Consider the following 17,979-nt stretch of genomic DNA (forward strand, 5'->3'; position numbering starts at 1 on the left):
TTTTTAGGGTTTACAAGGAATGGTGTGAAAATGGAAAAACATCCAGTATGCGGCAGTCCTGTGGGCGAAAAAGCCTTGTTGATGCTAGAGGTCAGAGGAGAATGGGCCGACTGATTCAAGCTGGTAGAAGAGCAATGTTGGCTGAAATAACCACTTGTTACAACCGAGGTATGCAGCAAAGCATTTGTGAAGCCACAACACGCACTACTTTGAGGCGGATGGGCTATAACAGCAGACGACCCCACCGGCTACTACTCATCTCCACTACAAATAGGAAAAAGAGGCTACAATTTGCACAAGCTCACCAAAATTGGACAGTTGAAGACTGGAATAATGTTGCCTGGTCTGATGAGTCTCGATAGTCAGAATTTGGCATAAACAGAATGAGAACATGGATCGATCATGCCTTGTTACCACTGTGCAGGCTGGTGGTGTAATGGTGTGGGGGATGTTTTATTGGCACACTTTAGGCCCCTTAGTGCCAATTGGGCATCGTTTAAATTCCACGGGCTACCTGAGCATTGTTTCTGACCATGTCCATCCCTTCATGACCACCATGTACCCACCCTTTAATGGCTACTTCCAGCAGGATAATGCACCATGTCACAAAGTTCGAATCATTTCAAATTGGTTTCTTGAACGTGACAATGAGTTCACTGTACTAAAATGGCCCCCACAGTCACCAGATCTCAACCCAATAGAGCATCTTTTGGATGTGATGTGATGTGCATCCCACAAATCTCCATCAACTGCAAGATGCTATCCTATCAATATGCAGAGGCGTAGCTAGGGCTTTCAGCGCCCGGGGACAAAGACTATTAATGCGCCCCCTAAGGGGAAGGCACGTGCCGTGCCAAAAAGGGGCGTGGCTATATAATAAATGTGGGCGTGGTTATGGGTGGAGCCAAATGTACAGGAAGTTAGCAGGCTCGCACTCACCCACCCTCCCTCAGTATGTACCTTCCAGCATGTTCCAAGACAAATTCAGCAATCATGAGCCCCCCCCCCCATCAAGACAAATTCAGCAATCATGAGGCCCCCAACATGACCAACTCAGCAATCATGAGGCCTCCAACAAGACAAATTTAGCAATCATGAGGCCCCCAACAAGACAAATTCAGCAATCATGAGACCCCCAACAAGACAAATTCAGCGATCTTGACGCTCCCAACAAATCATGAGGCCCCCAACAAGACAAATTCAGCGATCTTAAGGCCCCCAACAAGACAAATTCAGTAACCATGAGGCCCCCAACAAGACAAATTCAGCAGTCATGAGGCACATAAATAGACAGCATTTCACATAAATAGGCAGAATGCCCCCTTAATATGGTAGACACCTCTCACCTGGCAGCAGTTCCCCAAAATACACTCAATCCGACAGCAGTGGTTCCCCAAAAATAGGTAGCCCCAGGTCTATAGGTGTCCCCAGAATAGGTGGCCAGCAGTATAGATGTCCCCAGAATAGGTGGCCAGCGGTATAGATGTCCCCAGAACAGGTAGCCAGGGGTAGAGATGTCCACAGAACAGGTTGCCAGGGGTATATGTGACCAGTATATGTAGCCAGGTGTATATGTGCCCAGTATATGTAGCCAGGTGTATATGTGTCCAGTATGTGTAGTCAGGGGGTATATGTGCCCAGTATATGTAGGCATGGGGTATATGCCCCCAGTATATGTAGGCAGGGAGTATATGTCCCCAGTATATGTAGCCAGGGGGTATATGCGCCCAGTATATGTAGTCAGGTGGTATATGCGCACAGTATATGTAGGCAGGGGGTATATGTCCCCAGTATATGTAGGCAGGGGGTATATGTCCCCAGTATATGTAGGCAGGGGGTATATGTCCCCAGTATATGAAGGCAGGGGGTATATGTCCCCAGTATATGTAGGCAGGGGGTATATGTCCCCAGTATATGTAGCCAGGGGGTATATGTGCCCAGTATATGTAGTCAGGGGGTATATGCGCCCAGTATATATAGGCAGGGGGTATATGTCCCCAGTATATGTAGGCAGGGGGTATATGTCCCCAGTATATGTAGGCAGGGGGTATATGTCCCCAGTATATGTAGCCAGGGGGTATATGTGCCCAGTATATGTAGTCAGGGTGTATATGCGCCCAGTATATGTAGGCAGGGGGTATATGTCCCCAGTATATGTAGGCAGGGGGTATATGTCCACAGTATATGTAGGCAGGGGGTATATGTCCCCAGTATATGTAGGCAGGGGGTATATGTCCCCAGTATATGTAGCCAGGGGGTATATGCGCCCAGTATATGTAGTCAGGGGGTATATGCGCCCAGTATATGTAGTCAGGGGGTATATATGCGCCCAGTATATGTAGTCAGGGGGTATATGTGCCCAGTATATGTAGGCAGGGGGTATATGTCCCCAGTATATGTAGGCAGGGGGTATATGTCCCCAGTAAATGTAGGCAGGGGGTATATGTCCCCAGTATATGTAGGCAGGGGGTATATGTCCCCAGTATATGTAGCCAGGGGGTATATGCGCCCAGTATATGTAGTCAGGGGGTATATGCGCCCAGTATATGTAGTCAGGGGGTATATATGCGCCCAGTATATGTAGTCAGGGGGTATATGTGCCCAGTATATGTAGGCAGGGGGTATATGTCCCCAGTATATGTAGGCAGGGGGTATATGTCCCCAGTAAATGTAGGCAGGGGGTATATGTCCCCAGTATATGTAGGCAGGGGGTATATGTCCCCAGTATATGTAGGCAGGGGGTATATGTGCCCAGTATATGTAGGCAGGGGGTATATGTCCCCAGTATATGTCACCAGGTGTGTCCCCCAGCAGGAGGGGAGCAGCGCAGTGGAGGGAGAGCTATGGGCACAGTGGGGAGGGGCGGACATCTCCCAGCCCCTTCCCTCACCTTAGGGGGCTCTCCCTCCCTCGCTGTTCCCTCCACAACTAATGTCCGTCCGGGTGGCTGAGAGCGGCGGGCGGGACTTACCTGCATCTCGTCGCAGCGCCGGATGGATTTGCCGCTACTCTGGTCTAGAGCAGCGGCTACAGGACCCGAACTTCCGGCGCTGGAGCGAGACGGAGGTAAGTCCCGCCCGCCGCTGCCAGCCACCCGGACATTAGTTGTGGAGGGGACAGCGAGGGAGGGAGAGCACCTAAGGTGAGGGAAGGAGGGGGGAGATGGCCCCCCTTCTCCACCGCTGCGCACAGCTCTCCCTCTTCTCTGCGCTGCTCCCCTCCCCCCAAAAAAACAAAAAAAAACCTGCAGCTCAGCTGGGCGCCCTCGGGGACCCGGCGCCTTGGGGCACCTGTCCTACCCCGACCCCCCCTAGCTACGCGTCTGTCAATATGGGCCAACATTTCTAAAGAATGCTTTCAGCAACTTGTTGAATCAATGCCAATTAGAATTAAGGCAGTTCTGAAGGCGAAAGGGGGTCAAACACCGTTTTAGTATGGTGTTCCTAATAATTCTTTAGGTGAGTGTATTTTATTAATAGAATATTGTACTTTTATAGCCATCAGTTAGAGGGTGTTTTTAAACTGGATGATAACATTTGGGGCTAGAGGGCAACTGACCTAAGAGGGGTATGGACACTACCATATTTATTTCCTTTTTTAAAACAATGCACATTGTCTGGCAGTCATGCTGATCCTCAGCCTTTACTACTTTTAACCATAGACCCTAAACAAGCATGCAGAGCAGATGTTTCTGACTGACATCTGACTGGAATAGCTGCATGCTTGTTTCAGGTGTGGGATTCAGACTCTACTGATGCATGAAAGATCAGCAGGACAACTAGTTGTTTAAAAGGAAATAAATATGGCAGCCTCCATATCCCTCTCAGTTCACTTGTCCTTAACTGTAAAATATTCAAAGAGCATAGCCTTGTACACATGCTAGATGGTTCTTGTCTGAGGCAGCCACTGTGGCCACCTCTGCTGATAATCTAGTAGTGTATCCCATGATCTTCCCGATGCATCGGTGAGACTGCCATAACATCTTGTCTGAGTGCCAGCCAGGTCCATTGTTTTCCCTATTACTCCGCCCACCCTGTGGCGCTCCATTGTGCACTGCAGATTGTCCCATTGCTTCCCCTCTATAGCAACAGAATGCATAATTAGCCTAAGGGCTAGCAACGCTCCTGTACAGAATTTAGCCCCAAAATGTCTCCCCCGGGATTGAGCCCCGATTTAAAATGGTGACAGTAAATGTCCCATATGCAGTTAACTTTTTCTGATGAGTTCTGTCCTAGGTCATATTTTCACACCTCGTCAATTAAAACCTTTTAAATCAGCAATCAAGAAAATACTCAAAATTATTTTAATACTTTTTTGCCTAATTTTTGGTACTTTTTCAATTGCAAAATGCTGAAAAGTTATTTTAAAAAGAAGTTAAAATATTAAAGAGAACTCAGGAGAAAAAGTTAAGTGTATATGGGACATTGTTTGTGTGTGTGCACACCTTAAAGGAAAGATGCAATCTTTACAGATGCAATCTGTAAAAAAACAAAAAAGATCTAATTAACCGGGGCCTTCTCCAGCCCCTGGCAGCTGTCCTTTCCCTTCACCACAGCTCCGCTTTCAGCCGGTTGCCCGGGGTCCCCTCCGGTGCAGATGCCGACCTTGCCAGCGTAATACACTCTAGACCACTTGAGCGGGACCAAGAGTGGCTAAGTAGCTAGAGGTGCCCCTGACTGAAAGGAGAGCTGGTCAGTGGAACACCAAGAGTTGGGTGAGTAACGTCTCCTTTACACTTTCATCAGGACTCTGCAGAGGGAAGGAGGGAGGCGCTCTGGGAGGGGAGTGAGCCGCCTTTCCAGCATCAGGCGCCTGTAGGCACATGCCTACAGTGCCTTATGGTAAATCCAGGCCTTCCCATGTTAAAGAGGAACTGTAGTGAAGATAACTTAAAAAAATTGCTTATTTTTTACAATATTCATTTATAGATTAGTCAATGTTTTCCTATTGTAAAATCTTTCCTCTCCCTGATTTACATTCTGAAATGTATTTCTGGTGTTGATATCTTTAGTTCTCACAGGTGATCTGTGTGGAATGTTTGTTACTGAGAGTTCTATGCACAGAGGGAGATGCTGGTTGCTTGGCAGTTGAAAAAAGAAGCCGTTATTTCCCACATTGCAACGAGGTTCACAGACAACAAACTGTCAGGACCATGGTCATGTCATCACACTGTGGGTGGGGTTTCACCAAAATATCAGCCATATGGGCACTGCCTATTCCATCTGGTAGTGGGTCCATTGTTCTTGGCTGCATGGAGAGCTATATTTATGAGCTATAATTACATCTGACTTTCTACACGGATGATGGCTATTCTTTGTTCCCTATTTGAGGTGAATAAAATAATCAACTTGAAAGTCTTCCTGTGCTGGTTGTCTTCTATTTCTCATGTTATGCAAATAGCGTAAGCTGTGGTACCCCTGCATCATGCATATTACCTAGGTAATGCACCTTGTGCTAGTTGCACAATGGGCTTTACGTAACTGGCGTAGGTAATCTTAAGAACACAGTGCGCTGCCTGCATATGCCACTTTTAATAGTGCTTAGAGAGTATGCTGGTTTATTTGTTATGTATGGGTTATAATTGCATTTTAATTTATTTAAATATTAGGCCATATATTATGCCTGTAAAATTAGCATGTGTCCACAACGGGCAACACTTTTACCGATTATTTATGCAAGTGGTGTAGTAAACTTTGCACACGTGACTCAACTTGTGTTAATGGCACTAACTATAAAATGTGATATTGACTCTGACTAGGTCTGCATTGTAACATTAATACTAATAATGATGGACTACACTGTGACACTAATTGGGCTGGAGTTTGATGCTGACTGGGGCTTGAATATGGCCCTGATACTGACTGATGCCACACTGGGAAACTTGATTAAAACATACTGAAAAACTGTTGTCACTCGTTGTAATGCCGAGTGGCACCACATTATGACACTAGCTAAGTCCACAGGGGTTAGCAGGTTGAGGAAGGTGAGGTTATAAATTAGTGTGATGATAGAGCAAGAGGAAGCAATGTAAGGACAGATAAATAGTGAGCAGAAAGCAAGATATATTAAAAGAGATGGGCAGCTCTTAAAAATGGGGGAGGAGCGCCAAGCTAAAAGCCCATAGGGAAAGCATTGCATAAGCCATATTGTAAATAATCTGAAAATATAATCAACCAAAGGTCATTCCAGTGTCATGATACCTTTATTTCTCTTTACCCATCAAAGCTGCTTTCAAGGAAATCTGCCCAGGCGGTATGGGCTACACTGTCCCTGTGTTGCGAGGACCGGTTCCTGTTAGACCAGTTACTGCACATCCTCCAATCAGAACAACATTTCAACCACTGATAACAAGAGAAGAACCAATAGAAGCGCTCTCTGTTTCACATAGAATTGATCCAGATCAAAATGGAAGAGAAGGCAAGTTTACAAATGAAGAACTGATCGTCCGTATAGTTCTGCTGCACGACCCATTTTAGTTAGTGTACATTTAAATCTATGATTATATGAATACGTTAGAATGTAATAGTTTGTTGTCTTACAGTACCTACCATAAACCCAGTGTATGTCATTTCACGTGTATCATTTCATAGTGCTACAGTAATATACTATATTTACTCCAGGTATTATATTTTACTAACTTTCTCCTATTTGAACTTTCTCATTACAGACGATGCTGGAATAGAAAAGGTAATTTGCCCACAAACTGGTACACTTAATTTCCTGTTTTCCAGTTTTCAACCATTTCCAATGATAAGATTCATGTATTTCTTGAGTGTTATTCCCAGTAATAAAAAGCAACAAAAACAAAAATAAACACAACAAACAAACAAAGAAAAAAACATGAATTTCTAGAAATCGGGGGCTCGATTCACAAAGTGGTGCTAACCCAGTTAGAGACTTTAGGCATGATAACCATTGCACCACGCTGGTGAAAAGCCAGTTTAGGTGTGATAAGTTTAGGCATGATAAGTTTAGGCGTGATAAGTTTAGATAAGTTTAGATCGCGTGCAAATTCCCGCACGCAAAGCAGCGCCATTAAACTCTATGCGAAGTGCACCAGACTTTGCTAGCGCAAAACTTTTGATCAGCTGTGCACTGCAGTGCTAACCCAGTTGGTGCTTAAACTTATCACGCCTAAACTTATCACACCTAAACTTATCACACCTAAACTTATCACACCTAAACTTATCACGCCTAAACTTATCACGCCTAAACTTATCACACCTAAACTTATCATGCCTAAACTGAGTTTAGGCGTGATAAAGGGCTTTTCACCAGCGTGCTAACTGTTAGCACTGCTTTGTGAATCAGGCCCCAGGATCTTTGCATTGGGTGAAAATATGTGTTCACTGAAAAAAAAAATTGACAGCCCATACTAAATATGATCAGTAATATAAAAATAAACATCACATCACTGGCCACATTTGATGTTAGTGTGTATGGACAGACTAAACCACAGGAAACCTTATGATTAATCTTTTATGCATTAAAGCCTGTGTGTTGTTCCAACCTAATTGCATACTGTATAATACATTTGCTGTATCTGTTTTTTCTTACCTTATATTATGTTTATGTTATATGTTTTTTAATCTTACATTATATTATGTTATAACATTTTAGCGGGTAGCAGGTAACACTTAAAAGATTTTTTTTAAATCTTTTTTTTAATTATCATGCCTTATTTTTTTCTCACTCACTTATTATACTGTAATGTTACAACACCTACCAAGCAAACAAGTTCTCAAAATAAGTATTTTGTATTATATTATTAGTTATATTAGTTTGTAATTTGATATACACCAAATTTTATTGGTAGGTTAAAATAAAAGTCAAAACATAGAGCTGTAAATATGCTCCTTAGTGGGATTTGTGTATAAAATGTATTATATAAACATTTTTTTGATGGCATGCTCAATAGAACAGCATATTTAACTATAAGCAGTCCCAGCATATTTCATAACCGGTTAATTAGAGAAACTGGACAGGCTATATAGGATTATGGTTTAAAACATAATTTATACATGGTTTATGTGCATTTGTATTTTACATCAAGCTTTAAAAAAAATAAGTTTGCTTTTGTTTTTACTTTTTGTCTGTGTTACTGTTGGAAAGATATTCCACTTACTCACTGAAATGGATTTGATATTAAAGTGAACCTCCAGACTAAAAATCTACTCAGCAGCACTGAAAAGGCTTGGTGTTTCTTTAACAGGTTCACAGCATCAGAACTTTGTTTTTCTTACCCAAGCCTCATTTTTAGCTGCACAGAATCTAAGCTCCGCCCCATCAAAGAAATATGCCCGGGCATTTTTCCCCTAATGCTGTGCACAGCATGATGGGTTTTCTGATGTTGTTGTTCTCCTTCTGCTGTTTTGGCACACATTTGTTTTTTTTATTTTGAATTTGAGATTTGAAGCCTTGCACACGCAGCTGGGAAGGGTGATCAGGACACAGGGCAGTTGGAACTGTGTCTCATGCTCCCTGTCACCTCCTTTCAAGCAAAAAAGATAGCTGCCCCCATGAAATCACAAACAGTCGCCTATTCTTTTAAAACAGGGTGGGTAAGAGGTTATATTACCTATCTATTTTAAATAACTTAACTAATGTAACTTAATGACAGTTTGTTTGTTTATGCTGAAGTTCCTCTTTAAACCTGGTGGCCCCATGGACAGCAGTTAAGGAACGGCAATAAAAAATGTAAATTACTTGACTATAAGGCGAGAAATTTAGGATTGACTCACAGTATAAAAGTTTGGTGTCGCCTTATACGCGAGTCAGTTCTAATGTTCTAAATTTCATGCTCTATAGCCGGGACTGGGGGAAGGGGGGCTGCCATTCTCTCCCTCCCTTCCTGCAGCACAGAGTTGTGTAATTATCCCCCTCCCCATCCATTGGAACCAGTGTTGTAAAGTAAAATATCACCCTCAACCTCCCCCTGCCCACCCCACGAGCAGCAGCGGCCAACATGCCTTCTTATGTGTAATCATATACACAGCCCCGCCAGAAGCCTCCATGCAGGAATCCAGCGCCGCGGGCAGCATCCTGTCACCCCTCTTTCACACTCTGGTCTGCCTGTAATAGTGTAGCTCCGGCTCTTGTGACTTCGGTAGCTGGAGCTACGTTAATGCAAACAGACCAGCATGTGAAAGAGAGGTGATATGACGCTGCTCCTGGCACTGGATTTGTGTATGGAAACTTTTGTCGAGGCTGTGTATATGATTACACATAGGAAGGCATGCTGGCTGCTGCAGCTCACTGGGTGGGAAGGGGGTCGTGGGTGATATTTTACTTTATAACACTGGCCACAATGGAGGGGGGTATTTACACTTCACTAACCACAATGGGGGGTGTTCAATCACACCACTAGCCACAATGGGGAGGGAAGGGGGATGTTTAAACACAACACTGGCCACAATGGAGGGGTTAGGGGGATGTTTAAATCATAACACTGGCCACAATAGAGAGGGAGCAGGGGGACACATTGGCCAGCCTCAGTGGAGGGGGGACATGGGGACTGGCCACACTGAAAAGGGGAAACAGATACTGGGCACACTTAAAGGGGGAGAAGGGGGATACATGGTATGGCCACAACTAAAAGGGGAGCAGAGATATGCAGACATTTATAGGAGGCATGGGGACAGTTTAGAGGGTTAATAGCTGCATGTGGAGGCCTGAAGGAGTTTATGGCTGCACTTGGGGGGCCAGGAGGGGTTGATGGCTACAATACTGTATGCATTGAAGCCATTAACCCCTCCTGGTCCCCAAGTGCAGCCATTAACTTTTCTGGATAGACTTATACTTGAGTCATTAAAAAATACAGCTTGAGAGGGTCAACTTATATTTGATTTTATATGGTAGATTTTAACACTTCCCCACTCTACACAAGGGTTTTATATGTTTCTGTCTGAGTTCCTTTGAAAGAAATTACTTACTTTGTACAGAACATGACATGTAAGAAAGTCTCTCATAAGCACGCATAGACAAAAAAAGAGATCTTCCCCTGTAGCAGAGATCCCTTTTTTTTTCTTTTACGCATTGGCCAAAGGATTGGCAAAAGGAATTCATATTTTTATAGGACAAAAATGAAGGGCTTTTTTAATCCTTATTTTTTTTTTATTTGCTTAATGGTAGCGTGCACTATCAATGCAATCCCTTTTATATGATGATGTACATTACATGCTTTGTTAACGTCTCAACATTTTCTAAGCAAGGGTTAAAATGTACATTTATTTTTTTCTAAGGACCCCCTAACTGGAGATGATAGAGGTGATCGAAGGCAACCTCAGCTGTCATCAGGAGTTCCAACAATAAAAATAGATCCTCAACATCCAGGTAAAATATGAATGCAATGGTTGCTATTAATACAACCATGTTTGCCTCATAATATGTAGCAATTAAGCAATTATGTTTATTACTTAAAAAGTAAAGATCATACCATTACTAGCAAGAAGACAAAGCAAAACTTAAATGCCCCTCCCCCCTAAAAGGAACCATTGTTACTTACCCGGGGCTTCCTCCAGCCCATAGCAGCTGCTATGTTCTTCGCTGCAGTTCTGCTCTCAACCACTGGCTCCCAGTTCCCAACCTCACCAGTCGTCTTCTACTGTGCCTGCGCGAGTGCTGCTGTCAATCACTTGCACGTGGTGTGGAGTGTACTGCGCAGGCGTGTCAAGATAATCTCAGCTATATCAAGGGGTACTTGGTGAGTACAAGCTTTCCATTCCTAGGAGTTCTGGTTCACCATGAGCTTTCTGGGCAATCTGTAACAATCAGTGCTGTTGAACTAATCACACCACACTGAATTTCCTGACAAGTCAGGGGTTACACATTGACATCTAGGTGGACAGCAATACACTGATAGATGCTTTGCTTCTGCCAGAGTTAAACACTTGATATTATCTTCTTTTTTTTCTTTACAGCTGTTGTAGAAAAATCTCCACCTGTACTCGTAGAAATAGCCCCAGATGTCTCAAAGTCTAGTCAAGTCGTTGCTCCAACTCAAGTTGCAGGTAAAAAATTACTGCAAATTGGATTTCTTTCTACTACCAATAAACAATAAAGATCATCATTTCAGAAAGTCTCTGTAGCACTTGGTTTCTCATACTAAAAATATTGATGTGTAAATGACCACTATTAATATATATATATATATATATATATATAATATTTATATTATTATATCCTATATCCTATATTATATCCTACCTCTCGTGTCCCTACCTCTCCCTTTAGATTGTAAGCCTTTGGGCAGGGTCCTCCTCCTTTTGTGTCCAACCTGATCGTGCACCTCCATTACTGTGAACCCAAAGGACCATCAAGGCTAGGCATCTGAGTGAACCTAACTTGCCTAATCTCCATGCTCCTCTCCAGTGACTGACTAAGCATTACCTTGTACTCATACTGTGCTGCATGATCTGGTCTTTCTTGTATTCAGGTATTGTCATTTTGCTGTATGTCACCCCTAAATATTGTATGTATCCCTATTTATTGTCCAGCGCTGCGTAATATGTTGGCGCTTTATAAATACAATAAATAAATAAATAATAATAAATATATATATATATATATATATATATATATATATATATATATATATATATATACAATTTTTCCCCAAAATTGAGACATCCCTAGCAGGAATTTCAAGCATGCTCAAAATCTAAGCCCTATCCCAAAAGTAAGCCTTAGCAGCACTAAGGGATAAATGAAAAAGTGTGGCAATTTGTGTCTCTACTGGAGCCGATTGCCTCGTATGCAGGGCCATGGCTCAGTCAGTGGGCCAATCGTATATACATATACACATCTAGCACATATTTCTGGATGACATACTAAGCAATGTAAAGAAATCCTTATGCAAATCACAAATACGTATGATCCCTGGGATGTTAAGTATTTTCTCCAAAAATGAATCTTGCTTAGTCATCTCCATTATACTGCCAATGAAATGTGTTCTGCTTGGCTGTTTTGCAAAGAATTACAGCAGAGATAATGGTGACAACCAAGAATTTTATACATGCTAAGTGCTATGTCACAAATGAGGAGGGTGATGCACTAAAACATTGTAAATATGGGAATGGGAAATACTGGTAATCACACATTTATCAAGCAGAAAACAAGTATGTGCTGCACATGTGGATGGCCTTCTATGGCATTCAGAGAACCACAGCAGGATTCCTGACTCCTGATTCGGTGACAGTGCTTCTTTGATAAATCTTATGTGGGGTTAAAACTGAGGACCAGAAAGACACAATGTAAAAAAACAAAACATCTGCAAATCCAGAGAGGAAAAGAAAATATTTTTTTTCATAAATATTTTTAAAATCAATACTTACTTTTAACCAGTTATCCAATTTTGCAGAGGTAGATGAGTGCGTGGTGGATCCTGAAATCTGTGGAGAAGGCTTCTGTGTCAACCTGCCGGTTGGATACATGTGCATCTGTCGTAAAGGGTACAAGCAGAATGACAATCAGACCAAATGTGTGGGTAAGATCAATGTGTTAACATCACATTATTAAAAGATATTGATATTGTAAGATAACAGTTACAGATCAGAGAATACATTCAGTGAGACCAGATAGAGTTTATGTCTGTTTTCCTTTATTGGCCTTAAAGCAGACCTGAACTCAGAGCCTTCCTCTCTGCTCTAAAAGATAAGCAACATCATAATAACCTTTAAAGTGAACCAGAGATGGTACACTGGTACTTATTTATACTTACCTGGGGCTTCCTCCAGTCCCGTGAAGATCATGGCTTCCCTCGCAGTCCTCCTTGTCCCCTCCATTCTGGCGATACAATTGTCAGTATTCCAGTCAGTCGCCGCCAGTTGAGGTGTTTTGTGCATGTGCAGCTCAGCCGTACACGTGCCCCCACCTCGCTCCTGTCACCTGGAGCCTTCTGCGCTTGTGTAGGCCCAGAACGCTCCGGGGACAGGAGCGCGATGAGGGGTGTGTGTGCAGCCAAGCCACGCATGCGCAGAGAGCCGTGACTGCCTGGATTACCGGAAGTCATATCAGTTTAACGGAGGGGCCAAGGAGGACAGCGAGGGAGGCCACGAAGAGAGAGAGAAAGCCCCAGGTATGTATAAATTAGTGCTAGTGAACCATCTCAGATTCACTTTATAGAAAAACATTTCCTTGGTACAGTTTATAGAACTCCTACTGAGATTCTATAGAGTGGTTACTTCCTGGTATCCTGTTCGCACTGAAACGGTTAGCCTCCTGTGTTTACATATTAGCTCAGGATTCTGCAGAGTCTGCAGACAGGTGACAGCTCAAATTACACTAGCACATTACTTGATGAGAAGGGAGAATTAGACAGGCTTTTCTCTAAACACACACAGAGTGGATTTCTCTGTGTTTCTTTGTCTCCTATGCAAGAGTTCATGTCTGCTTTAAGCTATAGGTAAAATTGGCCCTGTCATTCTTTCAGTATTATAATAGTAAGGGGGATAATGTTTATAGCATCTGACTTATCATTGCTGAGGTGAGTGAGGAAAATATGTGTAAAAACAATTTATCTAAGAAATAAAAATCGCTGTGCATATCTCTGCCTACCACCCATCCTAGCACTTTAAGAATTTCTTATGTGATTCCTGGCCATTGTTATGGAGCTTAATTTTGGTTACTGGCAAAGTTTGCAATGGCTACTACTACTATTATTATTGTTATTATTATTATTTAGTATTGGTATAGCCCCAACATTTTCCACGGCTCTTTACTGGGTACATATTCAGGTCATTAACAGTCCGCCACAGGAGCTCACAATCAAATTCACTAACAAATAGCTGCAGATGTTGCTTTTTAAACCTGGGGTTTGTGTAAGAAAATGTTTAAAAAACATTCCTACATCCTCAAATCATTATTATATTAAGTTTTTATATGATTTAACAACAAAAAAAAAAGTATAGCCACACCCTCACAAGCCTTCTCATTCCCTTTGCCAAAATTGTGGCTCTTGCAACCTAACCAAATATCCACTGTGCTCAGGTAAATGGGCAACAGAGTTTTGTTTCAGACCTCCTAACTATTTACCACAATAGGCTAAAAAGATACACTAATTCAAATCACTTTTTCTCCAAGGAGATAATTTGTATCTTCTGTTTACAATAACTTTTCAACACAATGCAACTGAAAAAAATAAACGCTGTTCTGCATATTTTTTTGTTTGCTGGTGGCTTTAAAAGCATTTTCTTGATGAGATTTGAAAAAAATCCCTTGAAAAAGTGAATTGAATAAGGGCCATTGCTGTTGATTTACTAAAGAACATTAAAGAAAATCTGTAACAAAAAAAGAGCCCCTGGGGGGTACTTGCCTTGGAAGGGGAAGCCTCTGTATCCTAAAAATGCTTCCTCCTTCCTCCTCAGTAAAGAGGATCCAGTGCTGGGACCCCTCCAAGGATCTCCTTGTCGCTGCTTGTTGGAGTGCGCACATGCGCAGTAGTGGCTCTCTGCTCGAGCTCTGGCAGAAATAGCCAAGCCCGATCAGGTCTGCTCTATTGCGCAGGTGCAAGCCATGTGTGCCTGCACGGCAGAGCGGACCTTATCAGGCTCGGGGAGTCGCTATTGTGCATGTGTGCAGCGGCAATTGTAAATATTCTTGCTGCTCTGTGTCCGAGGTAGCCAGCACTGGATCCAGATGGCTGAACAGGATGGGGGAAGCCTCTTTAGGCTTCCCCCTCCTGAGGTAAGTACCCCCCAGGAGCACACAGGTTTACTTAATGTGTGCAGATAGCGCTGCACATGTTAAGAATAATATTCTTTAGTGAATCAAGCCCAATGTGTGAAATATATTTGAATGAAATAAAGTACACCTGTTTTGTATGTAGTATACCAACTGTCAATAGATGATTTTATTGTGTAAGTCCTGAACAACCAAGATGCTGAAGAGAAAACCATTATTTAAAAAACATTTCAAAGAGGAACAGAAGCTGAGATTATACAATCTGTTGAAAAAGCAATGGATGGAGCAGCATCACTAGACAAAAGTGCAGCCTTCCTAGGTGCACAGCGCCGTATGACTAGTGTAATGCTGAATGAACATTGTCCTTTAAAACTTTATTTAGACAATCATTGTAAAAGCTGCTTATGCTATGTCAATGCTCTTGTTCACACATATTTTAGTCATGTTAGGCTAAGGTCACAATACAGTAAACCTAAAACCGGAACATTTTCCAGAACAGAGACAAGCGCAAAATTGCGTATGTTGAGTGATTCTATTTTGTCTGTAAAGTCCCTTCTGTTGTGTCCATTTTTAATGTATCCACTGTCTCTGTTGCAGTATGGGAATGCAGGATTCCATCTTGCACAACTTCTCCTGACACTAAGCTACTTGTGCCGATGGACACAATGAAAGTTTATAGATGGGCTACATCTGTTTTCAGTAGTGCTTTTAACAGAAAATAAACCAAGCAAAATACCTAAGATCCACCCCAGGCTCCTCCTAGATCAGGTCTCCCTAGTGGTCTGTTATCAAAACGCATGCTACACCGGAAACCAAGTATACATAAAACTTGTATCAACAAACACAGCGGATTGGATATAGGGTCCGCTGTGAGCATACAGGTTGCAATTCAGCAGTGTTGGTCTAGCTTTAATATGGGTGATGGTGTTATCAAAGTATATTATCTGTGAGAATGTAGGCACCCATTACAAAGCTGTGGACACAAGCTTCTTTGTGTAAACCAACCATTGTAACACTGAAATTTCCATGAGGAGTTGTATATGGTTCATTTTAAATACTGAATATAACAAAAGTTGGAACTTGAGAAATTGGTTTCTTATCCTGACTAGCCAACATTTTTGTTCATCTTTTCTGGATTATCCAGTATAATATTTACAGGGCCTCTTGGTCTGGACGCTCTTTCTTGCTCCCCTTTGTAGGTCTGCTGGGCTTCCTAGTCCCACACCCTCCACTTGACACTCTCGCCCCCTCCTTTGTGTAGGTGTGGCAGGGTGAGCTGGTGGGCGTCTATGTATGGCTGGTATGCGTGCCTGGCTGCGTCTTTCGGTGGTTGCTGCGCCCGCCCCCCTCGGCTCATGAGTGGTTGAGGCTTTCTGCCTCTTTCCCTCCTCCCTTCAGGGACTGGGCTGGGTGGGGCGGGCGCTGCGATCGCTGATTGGTGAGCTGGGATATTTGAGTCTTACGCAGGTATGTTTGCTACATTTCTGCTATGCCCCCCCTTTGAGAAAGCCGGAAGTCCGGTGAAACATGTCAGGACAGCGTGGTATAGCGTCCTGAGGCTGTCCGCATCGGCTCTTGTGCCATCGCGCACCTACCTGCCACCTTCTCCGCTGGCTGAATTCTGTTCACCTTTGCATGCTCTGCCTCCATCTTTGGACTCTGGTTTCTGCAATTGCAGGCTGGATGTTGCTGTTTCCTGCATGTCCTGCTCCCGGCCCATGCTCTCTATCCAGGACACAGTTACATTCTGGGACACTCTAGGATATGCTCTCAGATGCCCACTGTTGCTGGCAGGACGGATCTTTCCCTGGCACTTTCCGACACATATATGGATTTGAACTGACAGGACACCAACAATCTGGTACTGTATGCTTTATCCTCTTGGAGGACCTGCTGTGTCTACGCTTTGCACCGCACACTGTTAGCTTGCAGTGTCTGTCGCCTTGCTTATGTGTCGATGAACTCTGCTTTGCATGTTTTCAGTCCTGCAGTTTTTTACCTGTGCCCTTGTGAACTTTTTGCTTTACATGAGCGCTGAAACCTGTGCCGCTTGGAGCATTCATTCCTCATCGTTTATGTGATTTGCGGATTGCGTGGCCATTGGGGGTAACGGGACACCTCACTGTCACTGCAGTCTAGCGGATTTCTGACCTTGGAACTGTCATCCAGCTTCAAACACATTGGGCTTGCCCATGTATGAGTCCTTATGGTTAATTTGTCAGCAATAACATCTATGGGGTTAAGTGTGTATGGTGGTCTGCGTGTGTGGCATGAATGAGCGGTATGTTGACAGTTATCAGACTATTCTATGTTTTTATATGTGAAACTATTTTTTATGCATCTTTTTTTTCTTTGATAATCAATAAAGTATATTTTGATATTTTTTCAATAAATTTGTCTCTATTGCTTGGAGTATATGCCCCGCATTAGCACCTCCTTAATTGTTTTTTGGCTACTTGGTTTGCGAGGCAATACTCCAACTAATTTCTTATTATTGTGACCAGACCGTTGCCCATAGGAGGCAATACCCTATTTGTGTGGGTTAATTGGGATTTACTCCCGGGGCCTCGGTCTGGGGTTCACAAAACCTTTTATGGTGAACCTATTTAGTGTTGGGGATGCTGCGCTGGGACGCATTGGTGTCGCAGGTAGAGAGAGATTGCTCACAGTCGTGCGGCGACAGAGAGGCTCAGCAGTTGATAAACAGAGGCTTTAGGAAGCTTACTAAGTTGTATGAGAGGAAATCCAGACTACACTGGAATTTTAAATACAACAAAAGATATTTGGATGATCATTTTGCACCTATGTGGCTGCGCTTTCAAGTGTTTCCCCATAGGAGCAATATTTCACAGGAGTTCAAGAATAAATGGGAATCGAATTTTGAAACATGTGCTCAGGTGTGTCTTACCCTAATGAGTGAACTTGATGGGGGTGATCTTGAATTGGTGGGAAAAGAGATTGACGCAGTGTGTGGATCACTGGAGGCATTTCAGGAGGACCCTTTGTACAAAAAGCGTAATGAAGAGCTAGAGAATCATATCAAAAAATTTATTAAGGGGCTAATTATTCAGCGTGATCAAAAATTAGTGAGAGATAGAACCTCCTATAGGATTGGGACTGCGTATAGGTGGGGAGTAAGAAAACAAGGCCCAAGACCCAAGGGTGGGAGGCCGGGTGCCCGGCCGGTTGAGACCCCTGATCAACCCCCTCAGCCAGCCACTGACGTGGAGGAGTCTGACTCTTCAGTTAGTAGCGCAAGCTCAGTCAGTGTAGCAAGTTTGGGCTCTAAGAAAAATACCA

The 17,979-nt window shown here is 43.1% G+C and overlaps 1 protein-coding gene across 4 annotated transcripts in view; it reads left to right on the forward strand.

Annotated features, from left to right (window-relative positions):
- The window catches only part of LTBP1 (latent transforming growth factor beta binding protein 1), a 264,927-nt gene that overhangs the window by 124,506 nt on the left and 122,442 nt on the right, over positions 1–17,979 (forward strand). For all 4 annotated transcript variants that reach the window (XM_068232113.1, XM_068232115.1, XM_068232116.1 and 1 more), the window contains 5 exons: positions 6,226–6,417; positions 6,668–6,687; positions 10,242–10,332; positions 10,920–11,009; positions 12,359–12,484. In XM_068232113.1, the coding sequence (XP_068088214.1) occupies positions 6,226–6,417; positions 6,668–6,687; positions 10,242–10,332; positions 10,920–11,009; positions 12,359–12,484 (519 nt within the window). The remainder of the gene's footprint in view (positions 1–6,225; positions 6,418–6,667; positions 6,688–10,241; positions 10,333–10,919; positions 11,010–12,358; positions 12,485–17,979) is intronic.

Source organism: Hyperolius riggenbachi, chromosome 4, assembly GCF_040937935.1.
Source record: "Hyperolius riggenbachi isolate aHypRig1 chromosome 4, aHypRig1.pri, whole genome shotgun sequence".
In the NCBI taxonomy this organism is placed as follows: domain Eukaryota; kingdom Metazoa; phylum Chordata; class Amphibia; order Anura; family Hyperoliidae; genus Hyperolius; species Hyperolius riggenbachi.